The 12,304-nt window shown below is 52.5% G+C and overlaps 1 protein-coding gene across 1 annotated transcript in view; it reads right to left on the bottom strand.

Moving 5' to 3' along the window:
* TG (thyroglobulin) overlaps positions 1-12,304 on the bottom strand; it is a 243,041-nt gene that overhangs the window by 195,945 nt on the left and 34,792 nt on the right. Inside the window, exons 16-19 of the mRNA XM_014728161.3 lie at positions 11,327-11,533; positions 9,826-9,980; positions 6,054-6,210; positions 4,384-4,608 (exon numbers count right to left, since the gene is read on the bottom strand). Of these exons, the coding sequence (XP_014583647.3) occupies positions 4,384-4,608; positions 6,054-6,210; positions 9,826-9,980; positions 11,327-11,533 (744 nt within the window). The remainder of the gene's footprint in view (positions 1-4,383; positions 4,609-6,053; positions 6,211-9,825; positions 9,981-11,326; positions 11,534-12,304) is intronic.

The following is a 12,304-nucleotide window of genomic DNA, read 5'->3' as shown; positions in this document are numbered from 1 at the left end:
TTGAGGTTGCGAGTTTCACAAAGCTGCAGGGTTATGCTTTCCTCGAGCCAAACGGTTCCCATGGTGCCCAATAATGGCGGCCATGTTTCCACTGAAGAAAAATATCTGTGAGGAGGCATAACATAAGGAATCCTTTCCTTCCTTAGCCTGCTTCAGTCGGCCCCACACCTGGCCCTGTCACTCTCCAACTTAAAATTCTCCCATGGTGCCCGACCCGGCCAAGCCCCCTCCCATGCCTGAGGCAGGAACGAGGCCTCTCCCACTCTGCTCCCTGCCTATCTCTCTCTCCCCATCTCCTGCCACATTCACCACAGGGCCCTTTCTCCAGCCATATAAACCCTGTGCACTGGCCCCATAAAGCTACACCACTTCATGACTCTCCATTTCTGGAATGTCCCTCATTACTTTAGCATCCTCAACATAGGTGCTCCCACACATACACACACACACACAGGCACACGCGTATCACTTCTTGTCTGCTCTTGTCTGAGCAGCAATTCTGACTCACTTTTCAAGACTCCCTGCCAGCCTCTGCCACCCCAGCAAGCCTCCCCTGACGGCCCTGCCTGGGATGGAACAGCCTTTTTCACATGACATTTTAACTGTCTTTCCCCTTACCTCTCCTCAACGAGGCTGTGAGCTCCCTGAAAGTGGAGCTGGGACTTTTGCTTCCCTGAGTCTGTAACATGGTGTTTGACACATAATTATATTTTGAAAGCTTGGATGGATGCACGGATGGAAAGAAGGAAAGAAGGAACAAGGAGAAAACAAGACATAACATATTACTTTGGAAAAAATCCATAGAGAATAGCTTATGAACTGGTAGCGAATGAATGAAAGTTAATGTTGTCCAGAATAGAAAATGGAAAATCCTGGCAATTTCTCTGGGATTCTTCTTAATGGAGAATTAAGGGGAAGTCTGCCTGGTATGAAGGCTGCCAGCAGATAATTCTGAGGGGAAGCCATATGGCTGGGCTTGAGACAAGAGGGTGAAGGTAACCAACCCAATCAGACCTGTAAACAAAGCCGCCACCCACTACAGGGTCCGTTCCCTGGATAAAGGTGGCCATGTCTACGGAGTCATCAGAGGTGGATATTCCCACTGGTCTCCCAGAGTCACTGCTCTCCAAGGGCATCATCCTGGTTAGCCCCCTGAGATGCCACACAGAAACCCTGCTTCATCTCCACGGGACAATGCTCCGCTTGTAGCCTCACAGCTGTTTTCTAGATGGGCTTCAGAAAGAAATGAGCCAATAAGGATACCAGAAGCCAAGGGAATGGTTCCACTAAGAACCCCCTGTTGAGGGGAGAAACGTGTGATGCAGAGGACAAAACAAAGAATTTGAAATCAGTAGAGCTGAGAGTAAATCTCATCATGGCCAACTGGCAAAACCATTTGTTGAGTTCACTCTGTGCTGTGGGATGTGCCTCCTATCGATTATATTATGCTAGCCAAGCCACAACCTCCATGAAACAAATGTTATTATCCCTGTTTCTCAGATCATGCCTGGTGAGGATAGGCAATGTCCGGAGAACCCACATTTAGAAGGTGTTGCAGCCAGGACTTGAACCCAGGTCTGCCTGACTTCAGAGAGCAGTTTCCTGACACTCTCCACTCTGCCCCTGGCTGCCTCAGCCCTTCCCTGAGTTAGTAATACCTGTCTCTCTGGATCAGAGAACTGCTACAAGGCCCAGCACATATCAGAAACTCAATAATCAATAGATGTGATCACTGAAACCGGAGAAACCCAGGGCTTTCAGCGCTGCTTTTGTGAATTCCATTCTAGACCTTTCTAACCATTTGGAGGAAGGGAGGAAGGCTGAATGGTGTGATTGACCATCTTTGAGAGTCAGTTAAAGGCTGCATCAGTTGACAAACAGAACGTAGGTTTACCTAGATCTGGGATTGGCAAACTACAGCCTGAGGGCCAAATTCAACTCACGCTGTGCTTGGGAAATACAGTTTGATTGGTACACAGACACATTTTTCTCTCTACGATGGATGAGTTGAGTCATTAAGACAAAAACCGTATGGGCTGCAAATATTTGCTCTAAAAGACTAAAATACTTGCCGTCCAGCCCTTTACAGAGAAAGGTTGCCAACTCCTGTTCTGGAGCAAGTGTGCCCCGGGCAAATCCTTTCATTCAGCCCCTTCCCTGGGCCCCGCCCTGTGGCTCCCGCTCTCTCTCTGAAGCCCTGTCACCCTGAGGCCAGGCTCTGATTCCCTGTGCCCCCACTGGTTTACATCCTTCGGGCAAGACTGTCTACCTCCTAGCTCAGACTTCCCCTCCCACCTCCCAGTTGAGCTAGGCTCCCAGTCCTGGTAGACAGGAAATGATAATCTAATAATCAGTGGAGTTCTCCAGAAGGAATTTGAGGATCGGATTCTCAATCCAGACTCTTTATTTTACGTGCAGGCTTTGGGGCCCTGAGAGGGACCAGGACTTGCTGGAAGGCTCACAGTCAACACAGGTTCTCCGACCTGGCCCCTGACCAGTACCTTGCTCCATCTCCTGCCACTCCACCTCTTGGCTCCAGGCTCCAGAGTGTGCACTCGAGGTCATGAGCCTCCAAATGGGCCTCCCAGACCCCCTTATCAGCAATACCCAGGGTGACTACAAAAACAGGTTCCTGGCTTCCACTCCCCCCAATACTCACACACATGTGTGTGTATACACACACGTGGGCATGCACACACACCCCTACTAATTCAGAGTCTTTGGCAGTGGAGGCCGGGGCTCTTCACAGTAAGTCTGAGAACACAGGCAGGTGTTCCACACACCTCCATCGCTGTAACCCTCTTTCACCCACCCGGGCAGGTGGCACCATCCGCTCCTGCTCCCGCTGCTTGTCCTCTGTGTTTGGGCAGCTCTGGTGAGGTGGAAAGACCATGAACTCTGGTCCCAGAGGACCTGTGGTTACTCATCCACAGATCATTGGTTTCATGAACTGAGTCCCTCCTTTGAGTCAGCCCTGCTCTGGCCACCACACATGCGTGATCTCATTTCATCTGAGCCTCAATCTCTTCATCTGTCAAATGGGGAAATCACCTGCCACAGGGGCTATTGTGAGGGTTAAATATTTGTGAAGGTACCTTGGAAACGGCAAAATCCTCTATAAATATTAGTGGGAAGTGGTTGTATTTCTGGTTTCTGTGTTAAGATTTAGCTACATCTTAAATCCAGGGTGGAGTTTAGAAGTTGGCATGGATTTCACAAAAGGAAAGGCCATGTAGCCTCTGTGTTGCGACCAATATAAATAATGGAAAAGTAAATAATTGAAAAACATCTCTCTCTTCAGCTCGACCAAAGTGCCTCTCTGTCCCTTGCCACATGGGAGGAAGGGTCTCATCAATGAGACCCTGGAAGTTTGGATAGTAGACAGAACAACGGCCCTCAAAGATGCCCAGGTCCTGATCTTGGAACTTGTGAATATGTTAGGCTATACCGCAAAGGGAAAGGAAGGTTGCAGATGGAATTAAGGTCCTCATCAACAGATCTTAAGCTAGGGAGGACGTCCTGGATTACCCAGCTATGTGTAATCACAAGGGTCCTTAGAAATGAAGAGTCCAAGGGAGCTGTGACTACAGAAGAAGGGTCAGAGAGCACAACATTGCTGGCTTCGAAGATGAAGGTAGGAAGCCACAAGCCAAGAAATGTGGGCAACCTCTAGAAGCTGGAAAAGTCAAGGAAATAGATTCTCACCTAGGGTCTCAGGTAAGGAGGCAGCCCTGCTCACACCTTTAGCCCAGGGAGACCCGTGTCAGAACTCAAAGCTACAGAACTGTAAGATAATAAACGTGTGTTGTTTGAAGCCATTAAATTTGTTGTGAGTTGTTATGGTAACAGCAGGAGACTCATACAGCTTCCATTCAAGGAATTTGCAGCTGCGTCCTGGTGAAAACAATTTCCAAAGCCACTTAGGTGTAAGGACAAGAACAACCCCAGGAAACCCCCACCACTTCCACTGAGTCGTAAAGTCCTGGGCTGGCCAATGGCCGCTTAGAGACCATGGGAAGTCACGTATTCCCATAACCAGACTAAGATATCACGGAGCACACAGGGTAGGGATCAGCCTTCCCCACCAAGACAGGGCAGCCCAGGCCCCAGGGTCCAAGCTGGTCAAGAGCTAAGAAGGAAAACTTCAAACGTCAGGGTTCTTCCTTCAGTCACGCCATCTGTGCCTCTAGTTTCAGTTATTACGTGATGGTTGGTGACTATATGCCCACGCATAATGGATGATTGAAAAACTCTTGTTGAATAAATAGATGAATGATTCTCCACTCGTATGTGCAGAGTAACCTCCCTCCAGAGCTCTGCTGGCCTTTCCCGCAGCCTCACACGGCTCAGTAACAGCTATCCAGGGAGAGGGCATGGACCTACCGCACCCCAGCGGGTCCTGACCGGCGCTGCTTGTGGCCGAGACTTGGTGGAATCCTTCCAAGCACCCAAACCACGTCCTGGGAGAGGTGCCAAAGCTGGCCCCTTGGATGAAGCGTATGGAGGTGTCTACTGGAAACGTCTTGGAATCCAAATGAAGCCGGAATGCTCCACTTTGGATCAGATCTGCAAAGCGTCTGATGAGATTCTTGCCCACTAAGGCCTCCTCTGTAAGACACAGAATGAAGAAGGAGAGTCACCCCATCGTTCAAAGGCAAGGGAGGATCAAGCGGCAGAAGCGCCTAGAATGTGCATGCCGAAAGGAGACGTAAGCATTACCCGGTGTCTCATCTTACAGAAGGGAAAACTGAGGACAGAGAAGGGGATTGACTGGCCCAAGCTCACATAGGAGCCAGAAGCACAAGTAGGATTGTAACCCAGGCCTCTGGCTCCTGTCATTTCCGCGGCATCAGTATGATCCCATTGGTAAGGAGATCATGTTTTCAGTCACAATCTAAGGTGCACTATCTAGACACTCAACTGTCTCAACCTTTGGCAAGGTTTCCCCATCTGCAAAATGGGGCTGTCAATGCCTCTCTTGTGGTTGGTGAGGATTATAAGGGAGAAGCTGTGATGGGGCCTCCAAGAGGCAATGGTGCCTTCTGCCTCAGTGTTTAGCTGAATGTCAAGGAGGCCTCCAGCTGTCAAACTGTATGTATTTCCTGGGCAGAAACCAGATGGGCACCACACCTGGAGCTAGGATGGATCCCAGCATGCAGCGAACATTCCTACCACAACAGGTAAAGCCAGCCCGAGGCCTGAAAACACAGTCCTCGCCGCTGATGCCAGGAATAAACAGGTCATCCTTTTGCAGCTTCAACCATACCCAAATTATCCAGGTTCTTTCTGGAGAAACATGAAAAGGGACCCCCTAATTCATAACGCCATGGAGTTTATTCTTGCCATGAGAACTGTGAGACGGCAGAGATGCAGCGTGCCCGTGCCCTCTGGGTTATACTCTGCCTACGTTTTCCAGAAGTTCCCCCTCAGAGAGCAGAGGTCAAGCTCCAGCCAGTCCTGACCCCAGGCATTTGGTCGCTGGGTGGCAGATGAGAAAGCGGAGTTGCTCCCCATCCTCTGGTCAGAAATATATGGATTATATCCTACCCTGGCGCATAGGAGCTATCATCAACTCCGCTCTGCTCCTCCTTCTTGTATCTTTCTACTCTCTCAGTTCATCCACACCATAACTGCCCTGTTTTAAGTAGCGTAATAACGGGTATACATAGTGTAAGTGGTCTATGACGTTTTGTAATCGGAAGTGGGCTGGACATAAATGACAAGCTCATTGAGATGCCATCCCCTCCTCCCCCACTCTCCCCTCCTTCACAACTGTTGTGTCTCCCCTCTCTGTGCCCAGAAAATCAAGCGAAGAATTAAAAAATGTTCATAAAGGCACCATCAGGTGCCGTTGTTTAACTCTAGTAAGCTATTGATCAGAACTCTATTGATTTCTAATAATTAGCTCCTCCCGTGGGCCAGGTACGTAATTCTCTCACCAGATCCTCATGGGAAGGCATTATGGGCCTCACCAGGTCCATTTGACAGAGGGGGAAACTGAGACTCGGAGAGGCTGCACAGCTTCTTCAAGGCAGCCGTGCAAGAAAACATACCAATGTCCCGCAAATCAGGAAGAGAGGCCGGTGGGACATCCTCCAGCCGCAATTTCCACGTGACATTCACTCCTACACGCTCCTGGGTCAGACACTCCACCCGCACCGTGGAGTCGTTGCAGACAGGAATGGAAACGGGGGTCCCATAAGTCTTCACCTACACGGAGACAGAAACCTTCAGGGCAAGAACACAGAGCAGGGAGCCAACCGGATGGCGCCCAGCCCAGGTGCCAGAACTTGGCTTGTGGTGTTTCCTTTAACCCTCCTTCACCCCTAAGTGGGAGGGCAAGGCCTTACTAAGCCCCTTTCCCCACCTGTGGGAAACGAGGCTCCAGGTTCAGGGAACATAAGAGGAGGAGGAGCCGAGCTCTGTGCATTGAAAGCCCAGGCGCTCCTAGCTCATGGCACCATGTTTCATTAGTGAAACGACTCCAGTTGACTCTGCAGATGTCCTCACAACACATCCATCCAGCAGGACACGACCCTCTTTCTTAGAGGACGCACCCGCCGGCTCTCCCATCGTGGCGACACAGCCTGGTTTCTCCCTCCAACCTGAGTGTGGCCACTGTCAGTGGTCACTGAACATCTGACTCCAAGGCTCCCGTGAGTCAGGGTGGGCGGGTGGATGGTGATGCGGCCTGGTTGGCCCGAGGACAGTGCTGGGCACGGGTCTGGGGTTGAACACAAGCTTCACCTTGCCCTCTTCACGTCATGGCCTTTCAAAAGGGAACGTCCCAAGAGAGTCTGCACCGAGCCCCAGGGACGTTAGTGTATCTAAACGTGGGTGTCTAGAGGTGAAGGAGGGCTCTGGGACCCTGAGGGGAGGGTTCTTCGAGGGAAAGTAAAGGCACCTGTCACCGATCTGCCATCCAGAGTCGATCTGGCCCTGGCCCTCAGCCTTTGGCAGAAGACCTCACCCGCCTTCTTCAGGACCCTCGGAAGCAGGCCCTGGGCTGCACATGCAGCCTGTGATTCAGGACGTCATTCAACATGACAGTCCTGCCACAGACCGGCACCAAGCACTGAAGATGTGCCACCTTCCATGCTGCGCCCAGGATGAAGGTGAGCAAGTGGCTGTGGGTGCTCATGCGTGACACGGAGGAGAACCTGCTGCGCGGGCACCCAGCCTCCTTAGAAGGCAATATGGCACAAGTTTTGAACATTCTCCAGTAGTCTGGCCCCACGTGAAATGCTTTGAACACAGCAGCTGGTTTAGTCTCCAAAACAAATGCGTAGAGTCGGAACTATCATTACCCCACATTACGCATGGGGAATTAGCCTCAGAGAGGCTGAGGAATCGCCAAGGATCACACAGCCAATAAACAGCGGAGCAAGGATTCAAACCCCTGCCAATCGCAGAACCTAAGATCTTAGCCTCTAGGCAGAGAGTAAGAGCAAGGGCTTTGGAGGCACATGTTATTTCACTGAATCCGACCCTCCAGGGTAGCTGCTACTGGTCCCATTTCACAGATGACCGATGAGAGGCTCAGCAAGGCTGGAAAGGCCCAGGGAATGCCGGTAGGAAGTGGTGGAGCCAAGACTGACGCCAGATGCATCTGACTTGAAGGCTGTGTATCATTTCCAACTTCTAAAGAATAAGACCCACTCCTGGCCTTAGAGGTTCTCTGTCTCATGATCACACCTGACACCTCTTCCTGGAAGCCCCCACCACCGGGCCCCTGCCCAGGCTGCCCTCTGACCCATCTATCTTTAGCACGATCCTCAGCTCTCAGCTCTGGGGATTCTGGAAGGTTACACCCCTCACACTGTGAGGTTTAATTTCCTCTTCCCAGTAAATGGCAGCACCATGCCTTCACCCAGCCCTCAAGCCAAAACCTTAGTCATCCCTGATGTTCTCTTTCCCTACGCCACATTATTGACTACTGCATCCTGTGGGTTCTCCCGTCCCAATATGTCACAAGCCCTTCTGCTTCTCACTCTCTGCACCACCAAAGCCCAGAGCCACCCTCACCTCGACTCCCCATTCCGACCCTTGCCCCCAGAAGTCCATTCTCCATACAGCAGCAGATTAAACTTTAAAACCCACGTCAATCATGTCAGTCTCTCAACCTCAGTGCCTGGGGGCTTTCCGTCATGTGCCCACTAAAACCCACTGTCCTGGGCACAGCCAACAAGCCCTGCGGGATGGGCACACACCTCCCACAGCTCCCTCATGGCTGCCCCAGCCACACCGGCCTCCTTGATTTCATGGATCACGCCCAGCAGGTTCCCACCGAAGGAGCCCCGACCTTCACATCTCTTCCAGATAGTCACAAGGCCCTCAGCCTCACCTCCCTCAGGCCCCCTCAAACGCCTCCTCCTGGAAGGGCTGTCACTGGCCATGCCATCTAAAGTCACTCCCATTGGCCGCCATCCCTCGCCAACACTCCACCTGGCTTTTTCTCTCTTCTGGGCACTTACCATTGCCTGGCACATATGTGTTTCCTGCCAACGCCCCTAGACTGGGAGTCCCTGAGGGCAGAGCGGTGATCTCCTTCGCTGTTGGGTCCTGACAAAGACGCGCTCCTTGACCAACCTCTGCCAGGTGCCTCTGAGCCCTCTTCTCTACTAGGCCTCAACTGTGGTCTACAAAGACTTGACGAGGCATCAACACAGTTTCTAACAGCTCAGGGCCACATCCCTAGGGGGACTCAGTGCCCTTCAACTCAAGGCTGCCAAGAGAACTGACTCTGTCTTCTGCCAACACCTGGAGACCCGGCCTCCAGGGGACACCGGGACCCTAACCTCTCTAAGTGCCAGTCAGCAAACGCAGATGGGTTTCACAAGGTGCCCTCACAATCAGAGATGAGGAATGCAGAACTGTAGCAGGGCGCCAGAACACGACCAGTGCTCAGTAATCAGTAGATAATGCTGACATTGTTGTCAAGTGCATTTCTTTGGATAAGAGGGGGCGATACATGTTCCCATTTGTTTTAGAATCAATACTCTGTATTTGGTCTTGTGAAACTGTGTGCACTGCAAAATTCTCAGCATGAGGTGTTAAAAATGAGTTGCTTGATGAGTTAGCAAACTTTGAGTGGAATAAGGACTTAATTAATTGAGTGACTTTTTAAGACTCCGTCTGCAAATATTCGTGACTTCCAATCACCAAAGCCCTTGCCTATTAGACAGCTAAAAACTCAGATATTCATATTTATGGCACGACCTCTTTCCAGTTGGCATGCACTACTTTTTTCCCAGAGAGGACCCATGATGCCTGCTCGCAGGTTTGTTAAGGACCACGTCTGGCACCGTGCTTCAGAGAGTGCATCCCAGTGGCTCAGCCTCCCTGCCCCACGTTCCCAGCCTCTGTTTCCACGCGTGGTGGCAGTCTCACATGGTGATCACAGCTCTGTCCTCACGTCAGTCCTCCTGGCTCTACCATTTCCCAGCTGTGACTCCGGCCATGTTTGAACTCTCTAGTCTCCACTCCTCTCATTTACAAAATGGTCATAATGATGGGGTCCCTGTGAGGATTGCATTAGCCAACCCAAGCCAAGGGAAGCACCGTGCCTGCCCATAATAAGCACTCAGCACGTGTTTGGTTTGACATCTTTCTGCAGAAGGAACGGCCAATGATACAATGGGTATGGATTCCACCTCTGCTGCTACCCAATTAGCCTTGGCTGAATTTCTTTCTTATTCTGGGCCTCCGATTACCCACTGGTAAAATGAGCGAGGGTTGACCTCAGGTTCATTTGAGCCCTGAGGTTCTCTGACGTGGTGACCCTGAGCTCCCCCCAAGCCCTCGCAAGCAAGGAAGGGTACCTACCTGGATCTGGCAGAAGCCACGTGCCATGAGCTCGTCTAATATGAAGCCCTGGAAAACCGGCAGCAAACCCGCGTCGTCGGCCCTGCACAGCGAGCCGGGCGGGAGCTGCAGCTGGATCTGCGCTCCGGTCTGGAGGGTCTGCCACAGCTGGGGCCCTGCAGGCAAGCGCCAGAGGTCAGCAAACACAGGCGACAGAATGGTGCCTTTCTTTCCTTTCCTTTGCTTGGCTTTTCCTCTGCAAAAATAACCCTCCTTCATTTAGCTTGGATCACACAAGCGCTGCCCTCTTGCATTGTCATCCTCAGAGTCTAAATACTTCCTAGCATGCTGGCTTGTCTCGGAAATTGCTTAGCAGCCCCACAGCAAGCTCAGTCCCACCTCAGCCTCTAAACCAGGCTGCTTTCCATTTCGGGGTTCCTGGACATTCTTCTTGGAAAATCGTTCATACTCCCTTGCATTCAAACGGGGTCACTCCATATGGTTTCGCTAGTTAAGAGTAGATACCACAGACTATGTGAAAGACATACTCTGAGGTTGTTCAGTGCACAATCTGCACAATCGTACACAGCAGCCCTATATTCAACTTTGGGAGCTTAAGACCTATGCCTCTCTTTTCCCAAGTCGCTTGCTCTAGATCCATTCATGACCAGCCTGGTCTTGATTTGAGCTTAGGCCACTTTGTCCTAGTCAGGGGGACAGGCCACTTATTTGTCCAAATCATATTTTGAACTTTTTCTGGATATCATTCTCTATGCCAGAATGCTTTGCAATAAATGTCATCCTTTGACACTGTGCCAGCCACCGGGAGGCTTGTGACAGTCAGTCTCAGGATCTGGGTCTCCCTCCGAGACACCCCACCCACTGCCCTGGGTGGACCCAGTGCCAGGTCCCAGTGTCTGCCACTGCCCCGCCAGGCTGTGAGTAACCACGGCCAGCCCTTGCCAAGGCAGATGCAGTCAGAGCCCGGGGCTGCCTCACAGCCATGTGCACATGAAAGCAGGTTCAGCAGGGAGAAAGGAGCTCTGCTGATATTCAAACAGGGCATAGGCCCACCGCCATCAGAACTGATGCCCCCCAGCTGGGGTCCAGGCCCTGCTCTGCCAGGCATTGGCCCTGGAGCTCCAGATGGACCCCCAGGAGAGGCTGGTGAGTCAGTGTCACTCTCAGAGGCCAGACAAGCAGCTCGGAGCTCGTCACCACCATAGCAACCAATACGGCCATCGGAGCACCGCCCTCCTGAATACCGTCCTGAGTCCAAGACATCCCGGGAGAGCCCAAAATGATGGCAGTGCTCCTGAGGGTGGAGGGCTCCAGAGAAGCCACAAAGGGGTCTGTGAGGCACATCTGCTGAAGAAAATGCTCCCTGGGGCCCTCTCTCCTGCTCTCGATGCCCCCCATCGTACTGTGGAAACACTACACTGGGATAGGGAAAATGAAAGTCCTTGGCCCTGAGCCCTGAGAGGGAGCAGGGAGCTGGGCAGACATTCCAGAGGCCACTCACGCTGGCAGGCCCGGGGCTGAGGTGGCTGTGACACCCAGAGCCTCCGCTGGGGGCTGCACACCAGTGGCCCTGGTGGGAAAGCGCTCCGGTATCCCCAGCGACACAGCAGCTGGCACCACTGGACGGTGGCCTCTCCTGAGGCTCGCTCACACAGGATCACTCCACCAGCCACCTCCGACACATTGAAGGGCAGTGGACACTGTGGGCCTGGGAGAGGGAGAGAGGAGCAGCCATGAGCATCCGCCCAGCACAGGGGGCTGCGCGCCCCCGCCTTCCGCTCCTCCTTCTCTGTCGGGCCGGGCCCTTCCTCTCCCCCAGATATGCCGGGGGAGGGGGTGCTCCTCGGGTCCTGGCCTTGGCCTGCCCCCTCCCTCTCCCCCATCTTCTTGGACGAGCCCATCCTCTCTCAGTTTTAACAGGCAGCTCAGCACGGATGACTCTCGAATCTTCCTCTCCAGCTCAGACCCTCTTGAGCCACTTCCCATCTCTGAACCCAGTTACCAACTGGTCTTCTCCACCTCAAAGCCAACATGTCTAGAACTCAGCCTCTGCTGCCCAGGTCTGCTCCTGGTCCGTGCACCAAGCTCAAGGAATGGCCCCTCCAGTCAACCCGTCATCCCAAGCGAGAAACATGGCAGCCATCCTGGACGGTCCATCTCCTGTGCCCCAGCATCAGCAGCTCACACCTTCTCAACTTCTCTTTGTTCCCACTACGCTTCCATCATTTAGATGTTCATCATCTTTTTCCTGCTGCTATTGAAACTTCCTCGCCAGGCTCCCTGCATTTGGGCCTCATCCCCTGCCTGTCTCCTCCCACGCCCAATCCAGTCCCCACTGACACCAAAGAAATTGTAGCAAAGCTGCACATGGGCTCTCGGTTCCCCCGAGAGCCTGCTGACCCGACTTTTCTCTCTCTGCTCTCGTCTCCTCCAGCCCCCTTTGCCTCAAAGCACAGCCGTCATTATCGGAACATACCCC

Source organism: Equus caballus, chromosome 9 (assembly GCF_041296265.1).
Source record: "Equus caballus isolate H_3958 breed thoroughbred chromosome 9, TB-T2T, whole genome shotgun sequence".
NCBI classification, from domain to species: domain Eukaryota; kingdom Metazoa; phylum Chordata; class Mammalia; order Perissodactyla; family Equidae; genus Equus; species Equus caballus.
The sequence above is the reverse complement of the archived record's forward strand: the minus strand, read 5'-3'. Positions and strand labels throughout refer to the sequence as shown.